Source organism: Anopheles funestus, chromosome X, assembly GCF_943734845.2.
Source record: "Anopheles funestus chromosome X, idAnoFuneDA-416_04, whole genome shotgun sequence".
Lineage (NCBI taxonomy): Eukaryota > Metazoa > Arthropoda > Insecta > Diptera > Culicidae > Anopheles > Anopheles funestus.
In genome coordinates this window covers 1,249,277-1,276,706 of record NC_064597.1, presented here as the reverse complement: position 1 = coordinate 1,276,706, position 27,430 = coordinate 1,249,277, and the positions used below count along the sequence as shown (strand labels likewise).

Genomic DNA, 27,430 nt, shown 5'->3' with positions numbered 1-27,430 from the left:
TGTTTGCCATACAATCGAGTAGTCGGTACAAGAATGCCTCAAGTCAAGCGTGTATCGTCCAAATCAATTCCTTCAACAATCCTGTTTCACGCTCTAGTACGATCGCTAATGAACATACCTGGGGTGGACCTGCCGTTGTCTACCATTCTCCACCCCTCCCTGTCCGGTACGCACCGTTTTGCGACGAATTTGCATCCATTTGATTGCAGCGATGCATAATGCGCTTGGCCCAATTCTTTACCCCGCTTTTGCGTTAAACCCTTACCTGGTGGTAGCTGCACTACCGCAGCCGGTATTGTAGCGAGTAGGTGGCATTGAGCGGAGTGTGCATTTTTCGCTGACTAAATTTTTGAATTCCAATCATCTCCGGTCGGGCTGTATACCATTTGACATTACTTCATTTTGCCATTCCGAAACACACGAAAGGAGATGGAAATTTCGAAATCATTTTCATCACATTTTTGCTTTTTTTCGCTACCGTTTAGGACTTTTGGTTGGAAAAATGATTTAATGTATCGTTGTGTTTGTGTTTGTGCAGCTGTGTAGGTAAGTGTGTGACGAAAGGGATGAAGTCTCTTGTGGTTTACTCGTTCAAACGGTTCGTAAACGTTATTATGTTGCGCTTCACCATTATGCATCGCAAAGCGGAATGACATGTTTGTGTGTACGTTTCTTCCTTTCCCAGCCCACGATGTTGTCTCCATCGTAGAGACGGTAGGGCTACCGTTGCGGGGTATGGCTGAAGAAAAGTCTAAGGCAAGACATACGAGCAAGCAAGTAAGGAGCACTCCCACTAGAAGATTGAAGCTAGCAGGCGGAACCCTGTGGAAACCCCTTGCCCAGGATGTTGCCGGACCGAAGTAAAAGCAATGTAACTGCTTGCGAAAGCGGTAGCATATAACAAAAAGCACCAGCAAACGCTCTTATCCTGGGTGAGCAAGAAACAACTGGAAGAAGAAAAAAAATTCGGCCCGTGTGTGAAAGAGTCGGCGTGATGCTGTTGGTTTCGTGACGGCTATTGAAGTAAACTCTGCTGACAAGAGAAATAGATCACAAACCATACCCGCCCCATCAGCAGGGCTAGGAAGAAATTCCTTCCCCAATAAGACGAAGACCACACATACACACGCGCCCAACACGCGGTGGGTGAACGAAACGGATTGATCGCGAGTGAGCGAGATGGATACCGGTGGTCCCCAAAACGGTACGCCACGGTGCTGACAGGCGGTGCACACAGTTGGAAATTGGTCCGCCGAGAACGCACGTGTTCTTCCAGCTGTGGTCCTGTGGTCGTAAAAGGTTAGATTTGCATGAATCTGCATTCAGCTTCCGATTGTCCTGGGACGCACGGCTGGTGATCGAGTTGCGTGTGTGCCGTTGTTCAGGAATGGTTACAATTTAGCTAGTGCTGCCACTGTATCGGAAGATCTCACCGAAGACGTGATCTGTGTCATCTCACCTGTGGTCAGTGTGCTACATCATCGAGCGACAGATACCGAAATATTTCTACCATTAAGGTTAGTGAGATCGTGTAACCATTACAGTAGTAAGGTCCAAGCACCCAGACGATCGAAAACCTATCTTCCATCAATCAACTTCCAAAGGATGACATTGCAACAATGTCATATCTGAAGACAGCGAGCTTCATATGTACGGTTTAAAATACAAATGTGTTAATTTTTAGTGTGTTCCAATGAATCTTTTCTATCGTATCCAGATACCAAGACCGTATAGTTCCCGCTGGTGCCGATTTGCAACATGGCGTACACAGCCCGACTACTGCACACTGTCCTCCCCGTACTACTGTTCGCGTAAGTACATAACGATAATTATTTCGATTATTAATTGATGGTGTTTTCGGTTTTGTTGCACTGCTACTAACGCTATTACACACCAGCTGGTAGTAAACAATCGGCTTCAAACTGTCAAAGTACGAATGATAATAGTCGAAACGCTAAGTACTCTGTGTAATTGCATAGTTTACAGGCGCTTAGCAGGCCAACGCTTGAACTGACTTCATGAAGCATTTATACTATAATTGTCCCCATTGACTTTGCCACAAAACCACTGTCGGTGGTGAATGGGGAGTAGGTGGGTAGGGAGAGGGAGAGAGGGAGGCTGAAAAAGGGTGTGGGGAAAGGGTAAAATTTGGTCCGCAATTGCAGTACACGATGCCACACTCTCGCCGAAACCATCATGTAATTGATGTACTCACATCCGTCATTGTAGTTACCCTTGTCCACCTTGACAGGAGCCCGTTAGGACATTTGCCACACTGCCCAATAGCGTAGGCTTTATATCGATTTTAAGTTAGTTTTTTTTTGTTCCTTCCCCTTTTATCCATGCATCTTAACACCCACCCACACACACACAGAAACTTCTGTGCTTTCTCTATTTAATTCCCTCCAGCATCTCGTTTATTCTTCTTCGGTTTTACTTTTTTCCATTCTCGGGCACTTGCATTTTGCCTTGTGCCCTTTCTGCCCATTATTTAGCCTTGCATCCGTCCATTAGCATGCGCCCCATTCCTGCAAAACACCTCCACCGGGATGTGGGGTTTTGTCCACTTTAATGCCGCTTTTTTCTTTTTGCATCTCCTTCTCAAACGCGTGATGAAGTGTGAGTGAGACGCTCAAGCATTCTCGGCTTTAACGGTTTAACTGGTCTAATTACATTTAAGTGGTTCGGTCGAGTGGTGCAGTTGAGACGGCAATTAGTGCATTTGCACCCCCAAAAGCGAAACGCGCGCCCGAATGCACACAATTTCTACCCAAACCCAGCTAGCCCATCTAGTTCCTTCTTTTCGGTTCGTCCGTACTTCATCTGCCTTGTCACTGAAGCGTTGCCCTAGGCTGACCCCGGAATAGGAAGTGAGGAAGAAAAGGACCACAGTATCCGGTGTTGGTATCACGGGCATGGATGCAGGGAAACATACAGACAAGGGTATTGCTGTTGTGAACCCGCTCGGCAAAACGGAAGCTGTTCGGTACTCGCAGCGTGTGAGGAGAGGACAGGACATGTCCTTCAAGTAAGTGGGATTGCGTAAGAAATTTAAGCATGTCTACGCCCGAGCGGTACATGAGCATTCAGACATCTGAAGTTATCAGGATGTTCCAGTTTGGGAGCACACCAACCACGCTAACTGTGGTGGTAGTGATAGAGATCCGAAATGAGGTCGCATGAAAACATGATTCATTACCAATAGATAGGACAACGATATCGCTGAAGATCATTAAAGGTCCTCGTAATCAACTCCACGGGAATCGATTTTTACGATATGAAGTATATTTCGACGACGTGCTATTTTTGGTAGCTGTCAAGAATAACTCCAATATCCTTAATAGATTGACTGGTTTGTCATCGGATGCCTTGGCCAGCGTATTGAATCCTCTTGGAACACTTGAAAAGCGGCTATTGGGCGGCTCCAACAACTCCTCCATCAACGGGGAGGGAAATGTTTACGGCAAAAAGTATAAGTTCTTCTACATCGTTCCAAGGTATAGTAATTGTCGACTCACTACACTATTTTACAAACTCCTAATCATCCTTTTTCCATTCTATCCATTACGATAGTCTAGAAATATTGAAGTACACACCAGCCGCTGGACACAATAATTCTCGTCCAGCACCAGCCGGTTTAGTTCCAAACACTCAACGCAACACATCCCAAGCGCAAGATGTATTGCTGCTAGCTCCCTCCTTTGTAGCTCTCGGCGATGGGACATCTTCAAGGAGGCTTACCAATTCCGACCAGCGCAGACTATCCGTCGAGCTACACAAGCTGAGACATTTTGCCACGATTGCAGGTGTACAACCGAACGGTGCTAGTGGACAGCGACCGAAATCACGTCCTGTTGAGCTGGGGGCGTTCGCTACCCAACATCACGCGCAAGAAGAGCGACGCTCGCAATACACGTACCGTTCGTTACCATCGGATACATACCATAGCTACAAGTCCAACCGATACTACATCTACACCGACCCTGTACGGCTGCGTGGGGACACCGGTGAACGTCACGGACACCGACTGGATCCAGTGTCGGAGATGGACGGTGACAGTGATAAAAGTCAGCAGTCGAATGAAGATTCTTCCGATGAAGCTGTGCGTCCGGATGGTTCGCTTGTCTATCACCGACAGGCACGATCATTCAACGGTTCGGATGATGTACCGGAGCGGCAGAAGAGTGATCGGTTCAAGCGCCGTAGTGCGGTCGATGATATGTTGAGCAAGAACATTACCATTATACTGGAGAATCTTCTTAAGCGTTACGAAAACTCACAAATGCCAACGCACGGACAAGGTAGGTTTGGAGAGGGAATATTCAGAGGAAAGGTTTTTCGTATATTGACAGGTCTAGAAACATATTCCGCAGGTGTTCCAACCTTGGTGGAGACAAACATCCTCATACGAAGCATGGGTCCTGTTTCGGAGCTCGATATGGTAAGAACTTATGCTGTAATTAGTTTTTCCTTACTATCTGTAAATTAGCTGTAACTATATTATGTGCTACAGGATTACTCGATGGACTGCTACTTCAGACAGTACTGGCGTGACAAACGGCTCAGCTTCCGCGGTCCAATCAAAAGTCTCTCGCTCAGTATTAAGATGTTGGAGCGCATCTGGAGACCTGATACATACTTCTACAACGGCAAGCATTCGCACGTACACACGATCACGGTTCCGAACAAACTGTTACGGCTCAGTCAGGACGGTGAGATACTCTACTCGATGCGGCTTACAATTAAAGCCTCCTGTCTGATGGAGCTGCGAAGCTTTCCGATGGATCGCCAGTCATGTCCGCTAGTGTTGGGAAGTTATGCGTACTCCCGACAGCAGTTAGTATACCAGTGGAAGGATGAAGATTCGGTCAACTTCGTACCGGGCATGACGCTCAGCCAGTTCGATCTGATGAGCTTCGGGCAGAAGAACTATACGTTCATTAGACGTGAAGGTGAATTTTCCGTCCTGCACGTGTCGTTCAACTTGCAGCGCCACACAGGCTACTTCCTCATACAGGTGTACGTGCCGTGCATTCTGATCGTGGTGCTATCCTGGGTGTCTTTCTGGATCCATCGCGAAGCGACGAGCGATCGTGTCGGACTAGGAATAACAACAGTGCTGACACTGTCTACCATCAGTCTTGACTCGCGCACCGATTTGCCGAAGGTACGGTACGCTACCGCTCTGGATTGGTTTCTACTCATGAGCTTCTTCTATTGCATTGCGACCCTGCTTGAATTTGCCGGTGTGCACTATTTCACCAAGGTAGTGTGAAAGTCCTGCTCTTTCGTGTACTACTTTGGTACTGACAAAAAGTATTATCTTATTCTTCTATCCCGGTCTAGGTCGGTAGTGGTGAGATACCGCTGGATGAGGAAGAATGGGAAGATATGGAGGGTGTGGAAGAGATTCGGGACTTACCATCACTGCAGCAACATCTCAGTACAGCCGCAGCAATCGAATCGCCCCGTCTGATTGCTGCCCGCCGTCGGAGTTCCTTAATCTGTCCAATCTACAACGATCCGACCCACATGTTTAAGCCGACCTCCTCACATCTCTCGACGATGGAACGCACCACACAAACCGAACCACCCAAGGAACCGACATGGAAACAGGTGTGGTTATGCTTCCTGGGTGATGATCAGTTTCGACGCCGCCGCCAGCGAGAAGCATCCGCCCGAGGTAGGTCGGAGGCAGAACGGTGTGGAACTGCCTTTTGAAGTTATTAATCAACGGTTCCAATTTTTAACCTGCAGGAGGCGGCAATCGGCACGTCAACAGTGTTTCGCTCATCGATCAAGCGGCTCGAATTCTCTTCCCTATGTCGTTCACTTTCTTCAATATTCTCTACTGGCTGGTGTACTACACCTATCAAGCTGACTTCACCTGGACTCCATTGAAAGAAGTTTAAAGATGTAATGAGCTTTATCCTCAACTATCAACAATTATTCCAACATGAGCTGTTCTGTTGACAAGGTTGCCAATGCGGGTAAGTTCAACATATGGGAGTGAAAATATTCAAAACACGCTCAAAAAATTTGATGGTACGAGTTTCACTAAGACTAGGAGCATCGGTAGCTGTTTCTAGAGAACAATTTTAGTGAAATTTCTTTTCATGGCATAGTACATGTATGCATATTTATGTTTATTTTCTTTTTTTAAAACACAGATCTGCAATCTACAAGTACAGGATGTAAAGGATACGTTTCAACCGGCCCCAGATAATAGGAAATGCAATTGCAATAGTATAACAATCCCTCGGGCTTTCGCTAGATTGTGTATTGGATTTGTGCCTAAAAGTATGCAATTATCCTTTTACAACTATGTACGCCTTCGTTCTTGCTCGGTAACAAATATAATTGCATACCTTCAGGCTACACGTACCAAACCAGACGGTAAGCTGGCCTAATTCACTTATACTGATGGAATAGTTGTTAATTGATAGTAACATAGTGCAGTCAACTTATAATGAAGCGTCCGTCTCTCATCATGTCACCAAGCACAACAGGTTTCCTGCTACGCAAGCAAACAGAAACGGTTTCAACAACGAAACAGAATAGTGGTGAAGTTAAAATAAATGTCCACAAATGTCACCGAATCCGTCATATGTACTTCTGAAAAAATAGTGAAACAAAGTGTGTTCCCGGCTGAACATAGAACATTTTTTTTGCAAAAGAACAACTAATAAAATGGCGAGTGTTTCAGTAGATCTACTTAATGACTGTTGCATTTCCTTTTGTTTTCCTTCTTTACTTTTTTTTACCTTAAGCGTTTTTAGTGTTTACTCGAGATAAAAACTGCTCGATTTCGCACCCGGCTTAGCATGGACGACAACCATTCCGCCCGGAATGCTGCTTTCATTTCACTTTCACGCTTATTTGCCGTGACCGTGAGGCATGTGTTTGCGTCGACAGCACATCGGTATTAGGTAACTAAATATTGTGGTACCTTTTGCACCTGCCCAAACAAAAGGCCAGAACCAGCAGCAACAAGTTGTTGCTGGTCGATATTTCTCCCTTCCATGCGGTAAATCTCGCGCTTTTCCCATTTTGTTCCGAATGAATGACGGCAATGAAGTATACTACAAAAAAAAATGTTTGAGTGGCTTTTTTTGTTTTTGGAAGCAGCGAACGACAAGTTTGTTAGTTTTTTTTCTAACTGTTTCTCTGTCTCCATTCCTTTCGCTCGCGGTTTGATTCGATTCACTCTCAGCGTTGTGCTTTGGGTGTATTGCAAGCTCTCATTCTAACATTCAGCTTTCGCCGGTTTATTCTTTAGCATCTTCAGCAAACCGGAGCAACTGTCGAATTAGAATCCAGCAGTGTACCGGAACGGGTGACGGTGTTTGCGCGCGAAAGTTCACGTGCTGTTCTGGCACAGTTGCTTTGCCGCGGGTAGTATGTGTTCGCCTTAATCTACGGCAATCGCACAATTGCCACGGGTCGGTGCAGTTGGCGTGTGCATGACTGACAAACGTACATTACCGGACACGGGATCGTCCAATGGGTCCAGCTGTCGGACGCATCACAGTGGTAAAGTGTTCATCTGTATCCTGGGTACAAATCACTCATTACTCTCGCAGGCAAGGCCAACGGTTAGCCATCCGAAAAAAAACCCACATCTTAACCGATTTTAGTTGCCAGTTTTGAACGCTATCCGCATGACACCGTTCTACCGCAGCATAGTGTTTGCCAATCGATTGCCACAACCTTGACTCAGTTCTCAGGTGGTGAAATGTTTCATGCCGCAACTTAGCGGTCGATGAGTTTTAAACACACAAACACCAAAAAAAAAATCTCACCACCATAAAACTGAAATGCGAGGGAAGAAAGGTACTCGTCGCAAGGGGTTGCTATAATAAAAAGGATGTGACACCGGAAAACGTGAAGCAGCACATGTGTAATGGTGCAGAGGATTGTTTATTTGGAACACCACACCGAAGGGGTGCAAGTGCATTACTCCCCTGTATTAATATCTCGCCTCATATTATGGCTTATATATGCGCCAGAAACTATGCAATAAAATGCTTTTGATCCGCTTGAAACCGTTTAGTTAATATAGAGCAGACCATGAAAAAAGAACATTAAACGATGGGATAGCATACATTCAGGCGTTTTCCGATTTAAGGAAAATATAAGAGGAATTACGCGTAAAATACTGTTAAGTGCATTTCCTGTTCGGAAATTTTCGACGGAAAAAATGCCGCAAAAGGTGATGCTGCGTATAGCAAAACTTTCTGATGAACAATATGCATGGGTTCATCAGCTCTTCCCTGCTCTATTGGTACAATATTGACACGCTGTAGCATGCTCTATCATTATCATCTTTCATAATTAATGCGTTTTTTAATGGTATGAGTCACCTACCTCGCGATGAGATGACTTTTTTTAAAACATAACTCGTGTTGTAACCCTTTTTGCCAAGTGGAAGTATGTAAAGGTGTCAGTATACCATACAAAAGGTTGTGAGTATATGCGTCAGATTTTTTTTATGGTACATGGGAAAAACCTCTTCTTCTAAACGTGTTCAAATAGTAAACAATATTGCTGTACTGCGATCTTTAGTCTGTTTCTGTGAACTGCTGGGGAAAACTTCGTACATGACTTCTCGTTTCGCTTCTCTCTTGTTCTCCGTTCATTAAAACGCCTACTGTGAATAGTTTCTGACAGCTGTTGTTGTTTGACAGGTTGTATACTAAACACACCAAACAAGAATGAAGATCACTTTGTTTACGTTTGAGTTGTAGCTCCTTTTTGGAGCTATTTGACGTTCACAGAACGGGGTAACAATCTATTTGCATCACAATATATTCACTCATCACTAGCGAATGTATACAAAATCGTGTTTACTTCTACTTTCCTGCCATACACAAGGCCGTGCATGCTAATATTTAAATTGCCGGTTCATGGTCTATCGATGCCGCACAGAACATTTGCCCGGCTTTGCTCTCATCATAAAACAAATCAATCGGAATGTAACGATTACAGCTCCGTTTCTACACCTGTCAAACCTAATGAACGTTCCAAACATCGTCATTTTCGGCTGTAGTAATAATTCTTCCCCAGGGTTCTTTTGCCAAGCAAAGGAAAAAAAAGAAACAAAACAAATTCGCCACAAAACCCAAACAATGTTTCGAATCGCGAGTCACGCAAGGCACCAGGTTCCATTTCTAGCAATACCAGGCTAGAACTTATCTTTCGTGCCTCGTTTCACCGATTATATCGACTGAGGGAATGAGGGCAAAAAGTTGTGATTCCGGGCTCTTTCCTTTCCTATTTTGTTGATTATTGCTGCCGCTGTATGGGAGATATTTTCGAGGCTCCAGTTTTGCGTGCAATTGACCGAGCGGTTTAAGTTATCGCCAGCTACCGACACGAACGGGTCGCAAAACGGTTCGTTGAAATCTTTTGGAAAATGAAATAGTAGAAAAGAAATACTCAGTGATCAATACTGTACCGTTTGGTGAATTCTATCGTCAATCAGTAATACTCCCACGCCTTTTGAGAGGGTGGAATTCTTCGCCAGTATCTTCAGTCAGCCGAGTTAGCTTATAGGGTGCCAGTCATCAAAGTCAGAGCGGATGCGCAAACGCCTGCGCAACATCGACGCAAGACGCAGCCAAATACGATCGCCCATCGGTAGACACGTTTCGCTGGCGCTTACTGTCACTACTACGCAACAGTCGTTCCGAAGCTGTCCGTCCCGCCAGCAACAGTTTGTGTGCATGTGTGTGTATTCGTGTGTAAAACCGGAGTACCTTTTCTAGAGCGCTGACTACTCGCTCCAAATACAGCGCACAGTAGATTGTCGACATGCGTACGGGTGGTGGCTAGTATCGGGTCAGCGTATCTTCACATTACGGCCGTCAATGAATGACAATCGTACCGGCACGGTTACACTGTGCAAATGTGACGAATCGTAAGTATATGCATCCGCGTGGTGCGCTGTAATCGGTGCCTTAACACGGGTCGGACAACAGATAAGATAAGCCTTGCCAGCGCATGCTTAAAGCAAACGGATATTCCCCATGTGTGTTTGGGGAGGTTCGAGGTGAACCAGATAAAGTGGATTGCATCAACCCATCAGCCCTATCAGGTTACCGTGCACATCGGCTACTATTGTTGCGGTGCAAACGTCCATCAATCAGTTATTCTGCCATCGATCAAAATCGAATGCGAATTTTGGAATGTTTTGCGAATCTGCTGGAGATTGCGCATTCTAGTGGTCAATAGCGTCACCGGTTCTTGTATATGAGACAGTTCTCAGTCAGTACGGAAACTAATTCGGAGAAATCTAGCAGTGTCCATGTGCAGACGTCTAGCAAAGCATGTGTCAACAAGATGGTTCTAGACAGATATCCATGGCTAAGCGGAAGTCAGCAACAGCATCTTGTTTATCCTACTGCCATCAGCTCTATACAAGTCGTAGCAACAGTGTCATCTGCGGTTACTTGAGCTTTCGATGACTTTGTTGTCGAGTGTCTGACCAGCAACAGGTTGTTATTGTTTTGCAATGCAAAGATAGTTTACGATTAATGGTGGCACTTGTTGTAGGGTTTTTTATGGTTATAGGAGGTAGTTGACATCTGTCATGGGATCTCCACTTACAGTACGGCGCAACGGGTATTTTGTAGGTGAAAGAGCAGAATACTTTACCAACCCGATTGTGCTGCACCAATCTACGTCAAATCAGATTCAAAAATGTTATCCTCTCTATCTCTTTAATCTTACTATCTTATACGTACCTTTTCCAACAAACATCATTGTCTTAAGCGAGCTAATTAAGCACCGCAGCGACTACACAAACGAGGCCGGTTGTAGATACTATTGACAACGGGGTTTTTCTTTCTTTCTTCTGCACCAAAACGCAGATACAACGCGATAGTCACCCCATACCAAGCGCAAACAGAATGCAGTCGCGCTATTTTCAGCAACAAAGGCCGAGCTGCAGTAGACGCAAAGTGGTAGGCTAATGCCGTGAAAAAATAAGGTGAAAAGGGTGTGAATGGGGAGGTGAAGGTGAAGCATCGGACGCTATTTTTACGCATTCTCGATACAGCCGATTCTGTACGTGTGTGTTTATGTATAAAACTAAAAAAACTTTCTTTTGCTATGTTTCATACAACGAGCGAGTAAGAAAGGTGGGTGGGCGATAGTAAGACTACAAGGGTAGTGGACGACGATGTTTTGTGTCGTTGTTTCGAATTTTATTTGTACTAAACGCACAATGTCCCTAAACGAGAACGCTGCCAGTTGCAAAAGGGACGCGTGTACTGGCGAGTGAAAATGAAAGGTAGTAAGGCGTGAGGTTAACACGCTTCAGTCAGCAACCACGGCGAACGTGTGCAAGCTCGTAACCACTTAGCGTGCTTTCGCTTTCTTTGGGGGGGAGAAAAAAGCAAGAATCGGTGGGATTGTACCCTCAGCCGTGTGCAAGGTTCTTCCGCATCGTCCAATACAGAACTGGTAGGACTGCGGAAGCAAGAACCGTACCGTTTGTGTACTCCGTCGTATACGTGTGTGCGCTAGTTTGGGATAAAGAAACTAAAGCGACAGCAAGAAATGCAAAACACCAACAGGCACTCTCTTGAGGCACTCTCTTGAGGTTATGGAAAGTGTGTCCACACACTGCAGTGTGCGATAAGGGTTCAGGAATGTGAAGTACTGATCAAGTACCTGCGTTCTCGCTAGTAAACGAACAGGTGTTGAATGTAACTACTTATTCCCTACGCTCATTGATGGTTTATAGCGGCCTTCTCGATCATGCTCAGGTACACCGCTCACAATCGAACGCGTACAATGTCGTATGTCAATAGAGATAATTACCAGTGGCACTTAGTAGATGCTATAAATTCTCTCGTCTCACTCACTGTTAGTAATCCGCAAACGATCGTGTTCGATAAGCGCGGCGCTGCAATCCTTTAAGAGGCGCGTTAGACACGATCGGGTGTCGTTCGTGTAACCGATCGGGTAAAACGCACTGATAACGGAGCGCCTAGAAGTAGATAATGAAAACCGGGTACGAACGCACGACAACGGTTCAGCACCGTTCGCAGTCGTTTGTCGGTTTCTCATCCGTTCGGTTCGGCATCTCAGGCAAGTGACGATGCGTAGTGGACGTAGTGGCGCTAGTGGTACAAGGGTACATCAACGTACCACCCCCTTAAGATCTCGTCTGCGTGTGATCACCTTTGGCTTCCGTTCCATATCCCTTTTACCCCGTTAACAGGTGACAAGTTCGTTTTGCGCATCGTCTCTATACACCCCAAAACCCAGCAATCAATAATCAAAGCAGACATTAAAACACAAAGAAGGCACAAAACGGGTGTCATGCGCATCAGGCTGAGTACAAGTTGCTGTTACTGCCGTTCATACATTTCACTTTCCTTCGAGCGGGTTCTTACTATTGCACCAACGGTACAAAATATACAAACGATCGAGTATTTAAACATGGTGACGACGCAGTGTAGTAAGGTCGGGACTTTGTTTACGTATGATTCATCCGGCTCAAAACGGTTATTTGATAACTAACGAATCGGAATACACAAACAAAGAGTGCAAAAGTAGATCAAAGCAAAGTTTGCGCTTATCGGGTTCGGGAATAGGGCACAGCAAAACCGAAACCCAACTTTGGTCAGTTCTGCTTAGGTCAGCACTATAATCGGGAGTACACAGAGATGTAGTTTAAATCCTTTATTTACTTGTTGCTTCCACTCTCTTGCAGCATTTACGATTTGTGGTATGTTTGGTTCGGCTTTGCTGATCGTTCAATATTCATGTTTAGCAGGGTATCGAGTGTGTGTGTGTGTAAAAGTGCTGCGAGTGTCTCACTATCTAGCCACGTGGGACGCACTGCATCTCAGCAAAACATCCGACTCGGTAGAACGCGATAAGCCTGTTCTGACTAAAGGCGGAAGAAGCACTATTATTCATTTTAACGCTGTGTACCATTATAGCACGGTATCATGTTAGTGTGTTTTTGTTGAGTAAAGCAACGGGAGACAGAGAGATAGAGAGAACGTGTATGTGTGTGTGTGTGAGAAGATCGTGAAGGAATGTGTTCCGAAGAGTTGCGTTCAATCGGCGCTAACTGTAGGGTCCTGTTTGTCTCCTCTCCGACAGATGCGTGACATCGATCAAACTATCCGTAACGTAATCGTACAGACCAGTGCCTAACCGAAACCGAGGGAAGTAGCTACAAGCAGCAAACGAGGGACAAGCAGAACTTGCAGCACAAGTATCGGATTGCAGTTTCGGCCATACAGACGTCACGCACCCGCAAGAAACGGCGATCGAAATGACACACGGACCACCGGCAAGCCGCAAACGGCAACAGCAACAGATCGACAGTGACATCGAGCAAAGTGCCACCGAGGTGAACAATGGGTTACCAACACCGCCGGACGGTGGTTGGGGCTGGATGGTGGTGTTGGCCTCGTTCAGCATTCATATCATCAGTAAGTAGAACCGACCCGGGTCAACCTTTGCAACTAATCGTCATCCGTGGGGCTGTTAACCCACGTGGGTTACCAACGGCGAACGTTCTGTCAATAACAGATCAATCATAAGCACGAATATGGGCGCAGATAACGCCCCTCGCCATACAATATTGCGTCAGCTGTATGATGATCGATTAACGATAAGCTACACGCAATTGATCTACCCCTCAGTTTTCTATCGGAATCTATTGTTTCGATAGCATCGATGACCGCTATTGCCTATTAGTGGTAGACATAGCTATTTTTTGTCTACTTCAAGCAATGCATCTCCCACAACTGATAGGAGACTCTTGTTACATAATTGCATTTTTTGTTTGTTTGCTTTGTTTTGAGTGTTTCACGGGGTTGTGTCTTAGATAAAAAAAATATACCGCCTAAAGGTATGTAATAAAATGTTCCAAATATCTTTCAACAGCACATAATGACTAATTTCAAGCTGCTCCCACCAAAATGGCAGTACAAAGTAGGCAAAAAGTGATACTAAACACAATTCTGCCGTCGTTCTTTGTGTGCAAAAATCAAACATCGATCCATTACGATCTCTTTATTACAGCCTGCTGTAAACGACATTTAAAAACCCCATGATTAATCCCCCCCTTCAAACCATCCCCCCCTCCCCCCACCATGTGCTTTTTGTTTCTTTTCTTGTCTTTCTTTATTCGCCATGCATCTACATGCGCGATCGTGTTTCCTGCTCGACAAACTGCTAACCGGGTTGTGTACACTCCAAGGACGAACCTTTTATCTGCAACGTTCTGTCACAGCCCGTACACTAACCAGTGCACCATAATAAAGCATGTTTGATCGGCTTACGATACACGATCGTTGATTAGCGTGAGCGTGGTGCGTGCTGTGTGATGGGAAGTAGGGGGGAAAAGAAGAGAAGCAATGTTAGTGAAGAAAATTACACGACCAGCGATGTCAATGCCGGCAAAGAAAACAATGTTTACGTTAGCTACTCCATTGTTTTGTTGGATTAAAATTAAAGAAAAAAAAATCTCAGATGTCACAACCTTGACCAACGATGGTGGGCATGTTGTTGATATTCTGGTGAACTTCTCTCGTTCTGGTAGATTACTTTTTTGCGTACATCATGTTTTTATGCGTTGCCAGAACCTATCCGTATATTGAAAAAGACAAAAACACGCTTACTATCACGTTGACAGCTGCCATATTCATGATTTCTTGTAACGAGTTATGTTTGAAGTACTAATTATGGCAATGTAAGACTGATTGTGTTGAGATTGCATACTTTCAGGCAATACGAATTCAAAACACAAAACGAGAAGGTTGTTTTTAAGAAAATTTAGCACCAACAACAAAGGCTAAGTTTTTTTTTTTAAATAACAAATAGTAAGACACTAATAAAAATCTGTAGATGTAAAGGAAATACACCTAAAACAACAGGATTTGTAAAAAAACAAACGCTATTAAGACGCACGCTTGACAACGTGAACGTGTTACTGATTGCAGTGATATGTTTTAATGTTCACCTTACCATTTGCCATGACACGTCGTACATATTGATAACGGACGGGTGATTCCATTTACGAAAAGCCATAAACACAAAGGAAGAAGGGATGGGAAAGGGAGCAAAGAGAGACGCTAAAGATTAGCTGCGAAGGTGATGGCAAAACAACAAACTATACGGTCAATAGGGCTAACGCACGCTGCGGAGATTATCAGTCGAGACCTCGGGATGGTTTGCATCTGGCAATCAAGATCAATGTTGTGAGCACACCACAACAGAAATGGCTAGTACCGGCTTCCGGTAATACACAGTACTCCGGAACTGGGATGATGTTTGAACTCTCGGGAAATGTTGGGACACTCCTCCGAATGCCTACCGTATTTCTGCATCGATTAATGTGATGTTGCTTCCACCACACAGCTGACGGTTTAACGTATTCGTTCGGCATCTTCTACTCCGAGTTCCTGGCGTACTTCAACGAGGGCAAAGGCTATACGGCGTGGATCGCATCAATTTTGGTAGGCGTCACACTATGCTCAGGTTTGTCTCAAGTCTCCGCAATAAAAAAAAGCGTTCTTCCGTTCCACATCTCCTCAAACACTCTGTTCCGCTTTACAGGGCCGATCTCGTCCTCGCTGGTCAACCGGTATGGGTGCAGGTCGGTTACGATTGCTGGGGCACTGCTGGCTAGTGCTTCGCTGGCGGTGAGCAGATACGCGACCAGCGTATTCATGCTGTTCATCACGATCGGTGTCGGTACGGGGCTAGGGCTCGGTTTGATCTACCTGCCCGCCATCGTGAGTGTGACGATGTACTTCGAAAGACTGAGATCCCTGGCGACCGGCATTGCGGTGTGCGGTTCCGGCCTAGGGACATCCATCTTCGCCCCACTCACGGACGTGCTGATACAGAAATTCCAATGGCAGGGTGCACTGCTGGCGATCGCCGGTATCGTGCTGATCTGTGTTCTCTTCGGTCTGATGTTCCGGCCGCTCGTACACGAACCGACCACCGGGAAGGAACTGCAGGAGCTTCCACAACATTCCAGCGCTGGTAAGTAATTGGAAAGGGGAAAGACATCACGAATCAAGGAAGCTTCTATTTATCTGGAACTATTCCTACGCATTGCAGATCAGAGTAATAGCTTGAAACCAACCACGGCCAACGCTAGCGAGAGTAATCTGAAACGCTCCAACAGTCATGGTAATGTGGAGGCACCTAAAATAGATCTCAATGCGGTATGTTTCTTACCCGTTCCAAGGTTTTCTGGACATTCGGTATTTTTTTTTTTTTTGACTCCTGCTTCTAATCCAGTCCCTTGTTCACACTCCCCAGAACGGACACTCAGTGAGCGGGCATAACTTAGACAAGCATGCACGCACCACACCGACCGAGGAAGCGAAACGGCTAGGACTTAGTCAGCCTCTGCTAACAGCACCGGAGCAGCAGGTTGCGTTGAAGCGTACCGAGAGCGGTACCATGTACCGGAAGGATGCACTCTACACCGGTTCCGTGCACAACATCGCATCGCGCCACACATCCCAGGCAAACCTTTCCGTCTACGAGAAGGGTAGCTACGGATCGGTACAGGGCAACGGACTTCACCGGACGGTGGGTGAACCGGACGCACCGGAACGGTGTTGCGGATGTATACCGTGCTCGCGCGAAACCTGTGACACCTTCCGCGAGATGATGAACTTCTCCATCATGAAGGATCCGATCTTCATCATCTTCACCGTGTCGAACTTTCTCACGAGCGTCGGTTTTAACGTACCGTACGTGTACCTGGCCGCGCAGGCACAGGTACTGGGCATTGGGTCGCAGGATGCAAGCTATCTGCTCGGTATTATCGGGATCGCCAACACGGTCGGACGTATCGTGCTCGGGTATCTGTCGGACAAGACGTGGGTTAACCGGCTGTTCGTCTACAACTGCTCGCTAGCGGTGTGCGGTATTGCAACCGCCCTGTCCGTGTTCTGTGTAGACTTCTACTGGCTCGCGGTGTACTCGGCTGTGTACGGTTTCACCATCGGTGCATACGTCGGACTAACGTCCGTCATTCTGGTCGATCTGTTGGGGCTCGAGAAGCTAACGAATGCGTTCGGGCTGTTGTTGCTCTTTCAAGGCATCGCCTCGTTCGTGGGACCACCGATTGCAGGTACACAACCTAGCGTTGTGGAAAAAGATTCTCCAATCTCTAACTCACCGGAATATACTCTCATTTCAGGATGGCTGTACGATTACACACTTTCCTACGGTCCTGGCTTCATTATGGCTGGTACGACGATCGCCATCAGTGGTGCGATGCTGTTCGCCATCCCGTCCCTGCAGCGATATCTCGCCCGTCGTCACAACGCCGCCACTACCGTGGGCATTCCGTTAGAGTAGCAACACCAATGTGCCACAGGGAAGGGGGAAAAAAACCCCGCAGCGGAAAAGGGGAGCACGTTATGCTAGCTTCCCTTTACACAACTTCCATCATAGCGTTCGATGCTTCCCCATCTCGGATTAGTGTCACCGTTCCGGGTGGAAATCTATTTTGTTTTTCTTACCTCATTTACTACTGTGTACCGATTAGATGATAAGCGTTTAGCTAGAGTGCGTAAGGAGACGGTTACGTGCTTGAAAGTGCACTAAAACCAGTTACTCTCCAGTTTTGGTTAGGATTTTTTAGAGCTTTTTTTTTGGTTTCTGTTTTCATCTTTTTGTTTGCCCTAATTTTGTTCGAAATAAATTTTACAATTACAAAAAATGTTTTAACTGATGGTGTTGTGAAAGAGTAGAGCTTTCGATTGAATGTTAATATGGTTTGAATATCACCACTCGTACAGCGGATTGCATACCTGTAGGCGGTTTTCTTTCGTGAATTGTATTTTTTGGCGCGCAAAACTTTTACTCACCTTTTCTTCCGTTCTTTCACTTGCAGTCATATTACAGATGCTTTGTTATTTTAAGACTTTTTAAGACTTCTAACCCCCATCCCCATTTCTCTTTCCATCCTTTGCCCGAACAGAGGGAAAGAAAGGGATGAAGGCAAAAAGGGTAAACATGATTCGCTTTTATTTACCGCGCGTCATACAAAGTGGCACCGAATGCGGAATGCAAACGTGTGCAATGAAATACCTGATGTAGGAGAAGACGAACATAGAACCGAAGTATTCTCAAGTACAAAGGAAGCCAAAATTCGGAACGAACCTGAACACGAAGAAATGTACGGTATGGGATATTTTCCCTTCCCGCGTCCATTACCATCACGTACGCTATTTAAGTTTTAAATTTTCTTTGCTTACTGGTATGAGTTTGTTGTACATATATAAATTTGATCAAAACACGAGAAAGGGATAAAAGTTGTTCAACAAACTTTATAGTAAACGATGGTGCGACGCAAACAAACCGGCAAGACCATAACAGCGCGCGTTCGTCCGTTGTTGACCACGCGTTGCTGACACCGGTCATTCTCGGTCGTGCCACCACGTTAACGGTGCGTGACAGTGATTTAGTGTGTATCAAATGAGCATGGTGCACGTATTTGAAATTGAGAATAGTAGAAAATTGGTTTCATTCTAGACTGGTTGATTATTCGGTGTAAAGCCTTGTTAGAAGCTACAAACACACCAAAGTCGTGCGGATTGCATACATTCAGGCATTGTCCCAATTATGGGAGCAAACAAATTTGATGACAAAATGCCCCAATTGTATGCAGCATCTTTTGCGTTCAGAGGTTCTTTGTGACGCTTTTAACAAGGCAGTCTACCGTGTTACTACTTCCCCCTTCCTTATGAGCAATAGATTGAAACGATACAATCCAAAAAGGATAAAAGTAGGTCCGTTTGGTACTATCAGCTGCCAGGCTGAACGTTGGTTCCTTTCCCCCATTCCAACTCGTCCTTTAAGAACTGCTACTAATATTCATCTGCTTTATCATTCACCTCCATCTGCTATCAATTCTCACTCTTCACTTCACCAGTGCGCTTAAAGTGTATATGTTGAAACCCACACGTTTTAATCACAAACAACAGTGCAACAACTTCTGGCTTCGTACCCAAGCAGCATACCCGTTTGTAGGGGAGTTAGCTACGTTTTCTTTTCCATCGTCACCCTCCTGCTCACTCTATATATAAATCGCTCTCTTTCACTCTATCTATCTTTCTCTCCTTCCTTCCACTCTACCTTCCTATTCACTATCAATCGTCTCACTCACGGATTAGCTTCGTTTTGTCCGTTACGTGCACGCACGATAAAACGGATCATTTCTTCTAGTGCCGTGAAAAACAAGTGAAAAATAACAGACAAGTGTTATCGCGAGGTGTCGATATGTTTTTTTTTTTGTTTGTTTTGTTTTGTTTTTGTACAAGAGCGCCTTGGCTTTTGTTGTCTATGTATTCCGGGGTCCGAGGGCGGATTCACTCGATCCCGTATGTCACAACCAGTTGCTGAAGGTCCTTGGGTCGGTTACCGCTCGGGTTAAGTATCTGCCAGGCGGTGCGCAGCTGTGCCAGATTGGTTGTTTCCGTTGCGATCTAAAAGCAATAACATTGAGAAGAGATCCATAAGCTAAAGAGGCTTGCTTTGCAGAGATCTATGTAATCCACTTACATCCGTTTCGTTCAGTAACTGAGCGATCGTAACGCGCGTCACGAACAGCTCGTAGCAGAGTACACCCTTGACGAAACATTCGCCATAGTTGAGACGCTGCAGAACGTCCAGTATCTCGACGCAATACTTCTCCTTTTCACGCAGCTCGGCCAACGGTCGATCGGACTGTATCTTTTTGATCGCCTGCAGCTTCAGCTCAACCGTAAACTGGTTCGTCGGCAGCAGAAACTTTACGATGTGATCATTCAGGTAGTCGATGATGTAGCTCGCCTCACGTTTGATCGCGTTGTTCAGTATCATGCGGCCGGCAATCTCCTGTATCTTGCTCGCTTTAATGTTGTCCATCTTCAGGTTACACCGGTCGCAACGCCACAGGGATGAGATTTTGAGCGGATTAATCGGGAGCAGACGACCCTCGGGACAGCTTTCCCGTACACACTTTAGCGCGCCAAGGTAGGTGCCAGATTCCTGCGAAACACATACCACTTATTAATTATTAAAGTTAGGCACAAGAGCGATATATCTAATAAGGAATTTGGACTTTGTTGCAATAAGTTTCTTTTCACTTAAATAGTGCTTTAAATTAAAAAAAGAATAAAAAATCAGAAAAAAAATTCAAAAAAATTTTCCACTCGAAAATTTCATAAGGCTTACCCCTTACGATTTTTTTGGGAAATTTTGCAAAAAAATTAAATTGTTTTATTTTAATGCCAATGGGTTGCAATGAGTTTCTTTTCACTCAAATAATGCTTTAAATAAAAAAACGAGTGAAAAATAATAAAAAATTCAAAAAATAAAAAAAAAATGAAAATTTTCCTCATTTTTGCACCAAGTTTTGCCTATAACTCGGTCGGTATCCAACGGATCGCCAATCTTAAACTTGTGGTCGATAGATGGCATTAATGGCTATATTTTCTCCTTGGACGGCCATGCCCTCAGATGTCTGTGCCAGAAGTTATTCGAGGAACCAAGTTCCTTGCCCTGTTTGAGAAAATGTAAAATTTTCCTCATTTTTCTGCAATTCAGCAAAATGTTTAAATGTGATATATTTTAATGCGAATTTGTTGCAATAAGTTTCTTTTCACTCAAATAATGCTTTAAATTAAAAAAAGAATAAAAAATCAGAAAAAAAAATCAAAAAAATTTTCCACTCGAAAATTTCATAAGGCTTACCCCTTACGATTTTTTTGGGAAATTTTGCAAAAAAATTAAATTGATTTATTTTAATGCCAATTAGTTGCAATGTGTTTCTTTTCACTCAAATAATGGTTTAAACAAAAAAAAAGAATAAAAAATTATAAAAAAATTAAAAAAATATAAAAATTTGAAAATATCATAAGGCTATAGCTAGTGGGTCAAGAGCGAAAGAGGTTTTTCAATCGCTCCGGTCATCTTGTTGTACGCGCTCCTTGTGGTGCGAAACTTCGCTCCTGGGAGCGCATCGCACAATCGCTTCTGTGTGTAGCGCACCCGTGTGGAGCTACCTCAAGCGCACCGCACACTTTAGAGAGCGAGAGCGGTGCGCTCCGCTCTTGCAAAAGAACTACTTGACCCAACACTAGTCCTGATAAGTGATCTTTTTTGCACCGTTTGCCTTTGTAATACAAACAGAAGCCCTGTGCGTGTTTCATTTCGCTACTTCAAGCTCCTACGACTGAATTGATATCTTTAATTGTGCAGCCAAAAAAATAAAGTCCTAACTTCGTTTCACTCGCCACAATGGTGACTTGTAGTGAAGTTTGTGTTTTCGAGCGTAGCGTGTGCTTGCGTACTTCCGACTGCGCACAGCAGGATATCGTGTTCAAGCTCCATTTCACTGAAAGTACCGTGTGAGCCGGCGGACAGCACAAGGAAACAGTACTCTCGTGGACTGGCCGATGTTTAATGTCGACAGGATCACATATACCTGCCAGGCGGCCGATACTTGCAAAAGCATCCGTCCATAAACACGACAACCTCAGCGGTACCCATTTAATGACGCTAACTCCCGTAACTGGTTGTACGGCTGACCAGCATGACACCCAACCCTAGCTCGTAACGGGTAACATTAACATCAGCTACGAAAGCTAAACCTTTGCGGCATTTAGCCAAGAAGCGAAGGGTAATACACATCACCCCAAACCTTGCTCCTTCATGGGACTTCAAGAGGACCTTGTTACCGATAGTTTCATCTAAAAGGTAGAGTTTAAAAAGGAAGGACAAGAAAAAAGCCTGCTTTTAAGCAGCACGACACGCAAACTGCCTGACCCACTTGGGTTTTTTTAATGCACGGGGGTATAGTTATTGTAAAGACACTTATCCATGAATTAATATTGTGCCTTAAGGGATGATTCAACTATTACGTAACGCAGAAATTGTTAATTTTTGACTCCTTTCCTCCCTATTGTAACAAACGTAATGATTTTTCTTCTGCACTATTTGCTTGTTTCGTGAGGAGAAAAACTTTAGAGTTTTTCCAGTGTAACCCTGCGAGGAGAAAAACTAAATACAGTTAGTGTTGTGTTGTTGATCTTGTGATTTGGGTGCCTTCAGTGTTACGTAATAGTTGAATGATCCCTAAACACAAAACTTTCGAATGGACTTTAGGGGTTCGTGGTTTATGGAACAAAATAAAAACGAAAGACACAATTGCATACATTTAGGCGCGGTTGCTTTAGAACACGCCTAAAGTTCAGAATTTTGCATGATAGTTGTACTTGTTTATGACAGTTTTAAGCAATTGTTCGTTCGTTTTATCACGTCAACTACTCAGCTGTGTCCTTTCTAGTACTCTTGACGCGAACCCCGATAACTGTGGAGCTGCTCGTCAAGAAAACATTGTCTTATCAAATGACAATCATCATCAAACGGTTCAAGTGTACCAACGTAACACGGAACCATAAAATTTAAATAACCTGGCCAGTGACCCGAAGCATCGCTAACATCGAGGTCAACCAGGTGCTTAGGTAGCCAATGAATATTCATGATTTAAAATACCGCAGCACCGTGAAAGGTTTTGCTTGTTGCGTGTTGGAAATTGGCCTCCTCGACAAAACGGGTGACGTTCTGGAAAAGGAAGCACGGAAAACGGATGCGGGGCGGGCAAAAGGGTTTGCAATTATTAAACTGACACCACGAATCAATCAATCAGAGCGAATCATATTCGCACAACCGATCAGAACAGCTAAACTGACAACAAGCGTTAATTCTGACCGTACCTGAGTTTGCTTTGCCGGGATGCGCTTCATGTCCATAAATAGCGTACGGGGATGACAGCAAATCCAAATGGCAGGACAAAAAACGTCGCTACCACGATTCCGCTAAAAACAAAACTACGGGCCCCTTAAAGGTCACCGGACGCCGAAAGGTGATTGATTCGCTTTTGAAATGTAAGAAATATTTTACAGACAACCGCTGCCAAAACAGTTCATCTTGGATGGATGAAGAAGTGGTGAGCGGGGGGAGAGGCTGAAAGGAGAGGGATGCGGAAAAAAACAGGAGAAATAGATGGAAGATTGTGTAACGGCAAATCATCAGAACAGCTGTCAGAGAGTTTGTTAAGCTATTGCACAGTATCTATTGCGTCAGTAGTCACCCTGCTTGATCAATCCCGCACGGCACAGGTTAAGTAGTGGAGCGTTTTGAGTAATTTAAGTCCATCGTACGCCGTTAAAACACCTGAGTAAAATCCTTTTGCTGGGGACTCGATATCTCTCGCTGTCAAAACGCGCCCCAAATCAGCCATCATGTGCCGGACGCACACACAGCGATTCTAGCCGAATGGAGGCGATGAAATCACGGTACCGACAGCAGTGACAGCAATTAAAAACTACCATTTGTCCCACATTAACAGCTGACAACTTCCCGAAAGATGTTCTGTCAGAACAACAACAAGAATCCGCCCCGAAAGAAGATCAACACCCACATTGACAAACGATCGAAAGGGTATTTAATTTTAATTTTCATACATCGAAGGGTACAAACGGTGCATGAGGGAATCAATCGTAGCGGCTCAGAATAGAGATTATCCACCTTCTCCCACCACTTTTCGTCACCGAGTTGTGTGGGAAGATTTTAAAGAAAAGGATGGAAGGTTAGGGTATTTATGAGCGCAAATTCGACAATCAACTTCTCACATGTGCGTGTTGGCTAGTGTAAGCAACAACGTATTTTGTGTTTTCTTTCCTACCACTGCTCCACCCTTCCCGGCCCAGGCAACCATGGGTCCAAAAATAACGACCCCAATATTAGGAAGGGGGCAGACCAGTGCATGAAAAAGGCAGAAGAGACAACGATAAAATAGAAAACTTTTCCCTCAAAATAGTCGCTTATGCTGCCGGTTCAGACAAGCATTCGGAAGGAATAACTTTTCGACGTACCTTTACGTACACGTTTTGGCTCGTGCTGATATATAGATCGGGGTGTTTTTTTTTATTTTGTTTAGGTTTTTCCCTTGCAAGACGATTCCTGCTTTGAATTGAAATGCAAAAATTATAGCATTTTTCTAATGAAGGGAAGAGCCCGTCGGTGATAGGGGTGCTGAGGGTAGATTTGTACAGCTGCAGGTGACATAATTTATAAACGGACGCCTCAGAGTCTCTTTAGCTGCGCCTATAACTGCACTGCAGTGTTGCACTGCGGTTCAGCTGTTTCCCTGACATCCGTGACAAATACAGCGATACGCTTTTTTAAAAGATAATCCCTCCCGTTGATGGCCCAGCATCATCATATGTTCGTTTTGCATCAGGTATCAATGTTAGCTGCTCCCTTGTTCACGACTCCACTGCATCCGACACACATGTTCGAGCGCGTGTGGGATGGCAGCCGGAAGGCGAGAGTGAACCGGGTCCATGGGATTACGTTTGGCATCGGATTACGAGTGTAACCCGAAAATATAAATAACGAATCATCTGTTACGGGTTGTGGCGGTGGCACACTCGTGTGTACCGGCCCCGGTCGGTTCCTGTCTGTTGTGTCGGATGCCGTGGCCCCGTGACAGGGCCGAACGATGATGCTGGGCGTTATATATAGACGGGAAGCGAAACATGCTGCAACATAAGCGGAGGTATGTTTGCCAAACGGTTTCACGCTAAACCGTTGAAGCTGATGCACATCCAGACACACACACACACACAAATACACACAGACTCACCGTCGGGTCCTTGCAACGGTCGCAGCTGCAGAGAAAATTCTTGGAGAAGCACAGATGAATGATGCGGTGCTGTGTGCCCCACAGTATCTTGGAGTAGTTGTTCATGATCTGTTCACCTTTTTTGATTGGGCGCGAGGCATGGACACGCATCCGGAGCTGATCGTCGAAGACGTAGCGGACGTTTGGCCGGCAGCAGTGGTTCATCAGTGCACCGAGTATGTACAGACCGCGCAGTATGATCTCGTGATTGTTGTTCTCCTCGTCCGCCACGATCCGGCTCGTCTCGAACGCATTCGTGTTGAGCACGTTCACTACCTGGCGCAGATAGCGTACGGCCGGACCGTCACCGTCGAGATTCCAGAAGTACCCATCCTTCAGCAATCGTTCGATCTCGGTCGTCATCTCCTTGCGCGGTGGATGACCCTCCATCTGCAGCACGATCGAACGGTCCCGGTCGGATAGAAGGAAGCCCCGGATCGAGGTCAGAGCGTACAGGATGTTTTTCGAGTAGCGGCCAGCATCTTTCGGCTGCCAGCTCTGTATCAAGCGGCATTCGGCCGCGTGCGGCGATGCCGCACCGACCGAGTAATCGCAACGGCTGCAGATCGGCAAACGGCAACCACCGGTACAGAGCTGCAGCCGGCGCAATATACAGCAGCAGCTGGCACAGAAGATCACCTCGTAGTTGTTGACCCGCGGTCCGACCAGCACTGGCCGATCCATAAACACCAGCTCGTGGACGTCGATGTCACGCGTCGCCACCAGTCCCCGGCCGTAACCTTCGAATATGCCGATATCCCACGGTGGTTCACCCGGTGGCACTAGCTCACCAAGGAACTCCATCAGCTCGGTCTTGAACGTTTCGACGCGGTCGGGTGTGTATAGGTCCGTGGCCGGTGGTAACTCCGGAACCGGCGGAATCTCCACCGGACTCCGTTCGGGTGGTACCGGACTCCCATCACCATTACCGTTCTCCCCAACAGTTGCCATCGTTCGGGTGTATTGCTGCAGGACGCTTTACAAAAACAAAAAAACGCTTCACCTATCTAATTGTTCTGCTACACACTACACACTAGCACCACCTCTACTAAGCACTAGCCTTTTTGGTATTTTGGTTTGCAAACACGTTTTTTCCCTCGGTGTACAGTTGATTGTGTCTATACTGAGCACTATACCCACACACAGAGAGTACAAACCATTACTGGTCCCCGTTCGTTTACACTGTTCGACCACCGTCTTTCGACACTAGCTTGCCTCAGTGCCGTGCCAAGTGAAACGGTGAAACGGCACACTCCATACGCCACGACGGCCAAACGCGAACTGATTGCTGCTGTTCGCGCGCACCCTGAGCAGTGGCAGTCAGCGCCATCACACGGTATCCATCCGCAACCGCTCACGCCACACCGTCACGGTTTGTATGTGTGACGATGCGATTGGACCCCGTGAGCAGATCGGCTGATCGGCTCATCTCATCCTCATCGCAGGGATGCGTGCAGTGATAACACCTTGCTCACTGCGATGATAACGCAGTCTCCTGTTTCACTTCTTCGCTTCTGCCATGCTAGACCATTTCCCGTCTGTAACACCTCAATATTTCTCTATTTCTTCAATCTCTGTTTTTCTACTGTTATGTGACGGTTTGTGACGGATAGGATTGTCGTGTTATGATGCGATATAGTAGTTAAACCGTGTCGTAAACGAGCCTTCCCCAAATTCGTTGTGATTGAAAGATATGTCTCAATCGCCACACACTGTTGCTCCAACGCGTGTGATCTCGCTCTTGCGCACTTTGCTTTTTACTCCCGTGTGTGTGTGTTTTTTTTTAGTTCGCTAACTGCGATGATAAAGCGTCACGGAGACGCTGAACAAAAAAACAGGTGCAGACCACTACACGCTGCGGAACATTTCGTCACGATTTGCTTCACTCATCCGGTCCCGTAGTAACCAGCTGCCAGCGACTTTAGTCGCGTGTTTGCCTACCTTCAGGCGCATCAACCATACCGTGTGTGGATCCTTCCAAACCGCAGCCATACGACAGGCAGGCCTGCCACACAAAACACAAACGCTAGGACACCGAACACGCACAGTCGCACTACGAAACAGGTGGTTGTAAGCTAACGTGTAACGCACAGCACTCTCACTGTACTAACTACCTCTTTAGGGACTAATTTTTTAGCTGAAAAATTAACAATCCCTTTCTTTGCGATCAAATGATGTCTGGATGTGAAGGTGAGGAAGTTAAGGGTGAAAAATAAACTATAATTTTTGGAGGGGTAGAAACGCACGGTATGAGCGTGCTATAAAAGGGCCTCGGGATACGGGCAACTCACCGGGAGCGTCCGTCCATCATCGGCCGTGTGCGATTTTGGAATGGACTGACGCACACTCCAGAGATAAACCTTACTTCCTTTACGCGATGAAGGACCCGACCAGTGGGATACCAGGAAGGATAAGGGTTCGGGAGCAGTTTTGTAGAGGGAAGTCACCACCATTCGTGTGTATATATATATTTTTTGTATATATTTTTCGCTTCCCTCTCTCTCTCTTTTGGGATTGCTCTCTGTTGTGACTCCTCTGCAAAAGTTTTTGGGTTTGCATGTGCGCGTACGCGTATCACCAACAAGCATCCAGCTATCTTTTCCACTGCAGAGAAGCATTTTTTTCCCAAGATGAGGATTATTCCGCAAAACTTAAAACTCTCTAAACAAAGCAAGGAGAGTTCGTGGGTAATAT

The 27,430-nt window shown here is 45.6% G+C and overlaps 3 protein-coding genes across 10 annotated transcripts; 2 read left to right on the top strand and 1 right to left on the bottom strand.

Moving 5' to 3' along the window:
- The first annotated feature begins 1,239 nt into the window (after positions 1-1,239).
- LOC125765592 (gamma-aminobutyric acid receptor subunit alpha-6) lies at positions 1,240-6,719 on the top strand. 2 transcript variants are annotated; one of them, XM_049430909.1, is made up of 9 exons: positions 1,240-1,517; positions 1,718-1,811; positions 3,345-3,497; positions 3,574-4,301; positions 4,374-4,441; positions 4,514-5,266; positions 5,347-5,683; positions 5,758-5,990; positions 6,171-6,719. In XM_049430909.1, the coding sequence occupies exons 2-8, from the start codon at positions 1,759-1,761 to the stop codon at positions 5,910-5,912; spliced, it is 2,247 nt and encodes a 748-aa protein (XP_049286866.1). In that variant the 5' UTR covers positions 1,240-1,517; positions 1,718-1,758; the 3' UTR covers positions 5,913-5,990; positions 6,171-6,719. The 2 variants fall into 2 exon arrangements, with proteins under 2 accessions (XP_049286866.1, XP_049286876.1); XM_049430919.1 differs by lacking the exon at positions 1,240-1,517 and having other exon boundaries at positions 1,561-1,811.
- Positions 6,720-9,793: 3,074 nt separating this feature from the next.
- On the top strand, positions 9,794-17,730 carry LOC125765646 (monocarboxylate transporter 12). 7 transcript variants are annotated; one of them, XM_049431002.1, is made up of 7 exons: positions 9,794-9,919; positions 13,123-13,457; positions 15,391-15,510; positions 15,589-16,023; positions 16,102-16,208; positions 16,285-17,128; positions 17,198-17,730. In XM_049431002.1, exons 2-7 carry the CDS (start codon positions 13,298-13,300, stop codon positions 17,356-17,358), a joined length of 1,827 nt encoding a protein of 608 aa, XP_049286959.1. In that variant the 5' UTR covers positions 9,794-9,919; positions 13,123-13,297; the 3' UTR covers positions 17,359-17,730. The 7 variants fall into 7 exon arrangements, with proteins under 7 accessions (XP_049286959.1, XP_049286985.1, XP_049286968.1 ...); XM_049431028.1 differs by lacking the exon at positions 9,794-9,919 and adding an exon at positions 12,103-12,229; XM_049431011.1 differs by lacking the exon at positions 9,794-9,919 and adding an exon at positions 12,103-12,417.
- Positions 17,731-17,927: 197 nt separating this feature from the next.
- LOC125765740 (SET domain-containing protein SmydA-8-like) lies at positions 17,928-27,065 on the bottom strand. The gene is made up of 3 exons (XM_049431181.1): positions 24,698-27,065; positions 19,567-20,034; positions 17,928-19,490 (listed from the first exon to the last, which is right to left on the bottom strand). Exons 1-3 carry the CDS (start codon positions 25,685-25,687, stop codon positions 19,374-19,376), a joined length of 1,575 nt encoding a protein of 524 aa, XP_049287138.1. The 5' UTR covers positions 25,688-27,065; the 3' UTR covers positions 17,928-19,373.
- Positions 27,066-27,430: the final 365 nt, after the last annotated feature.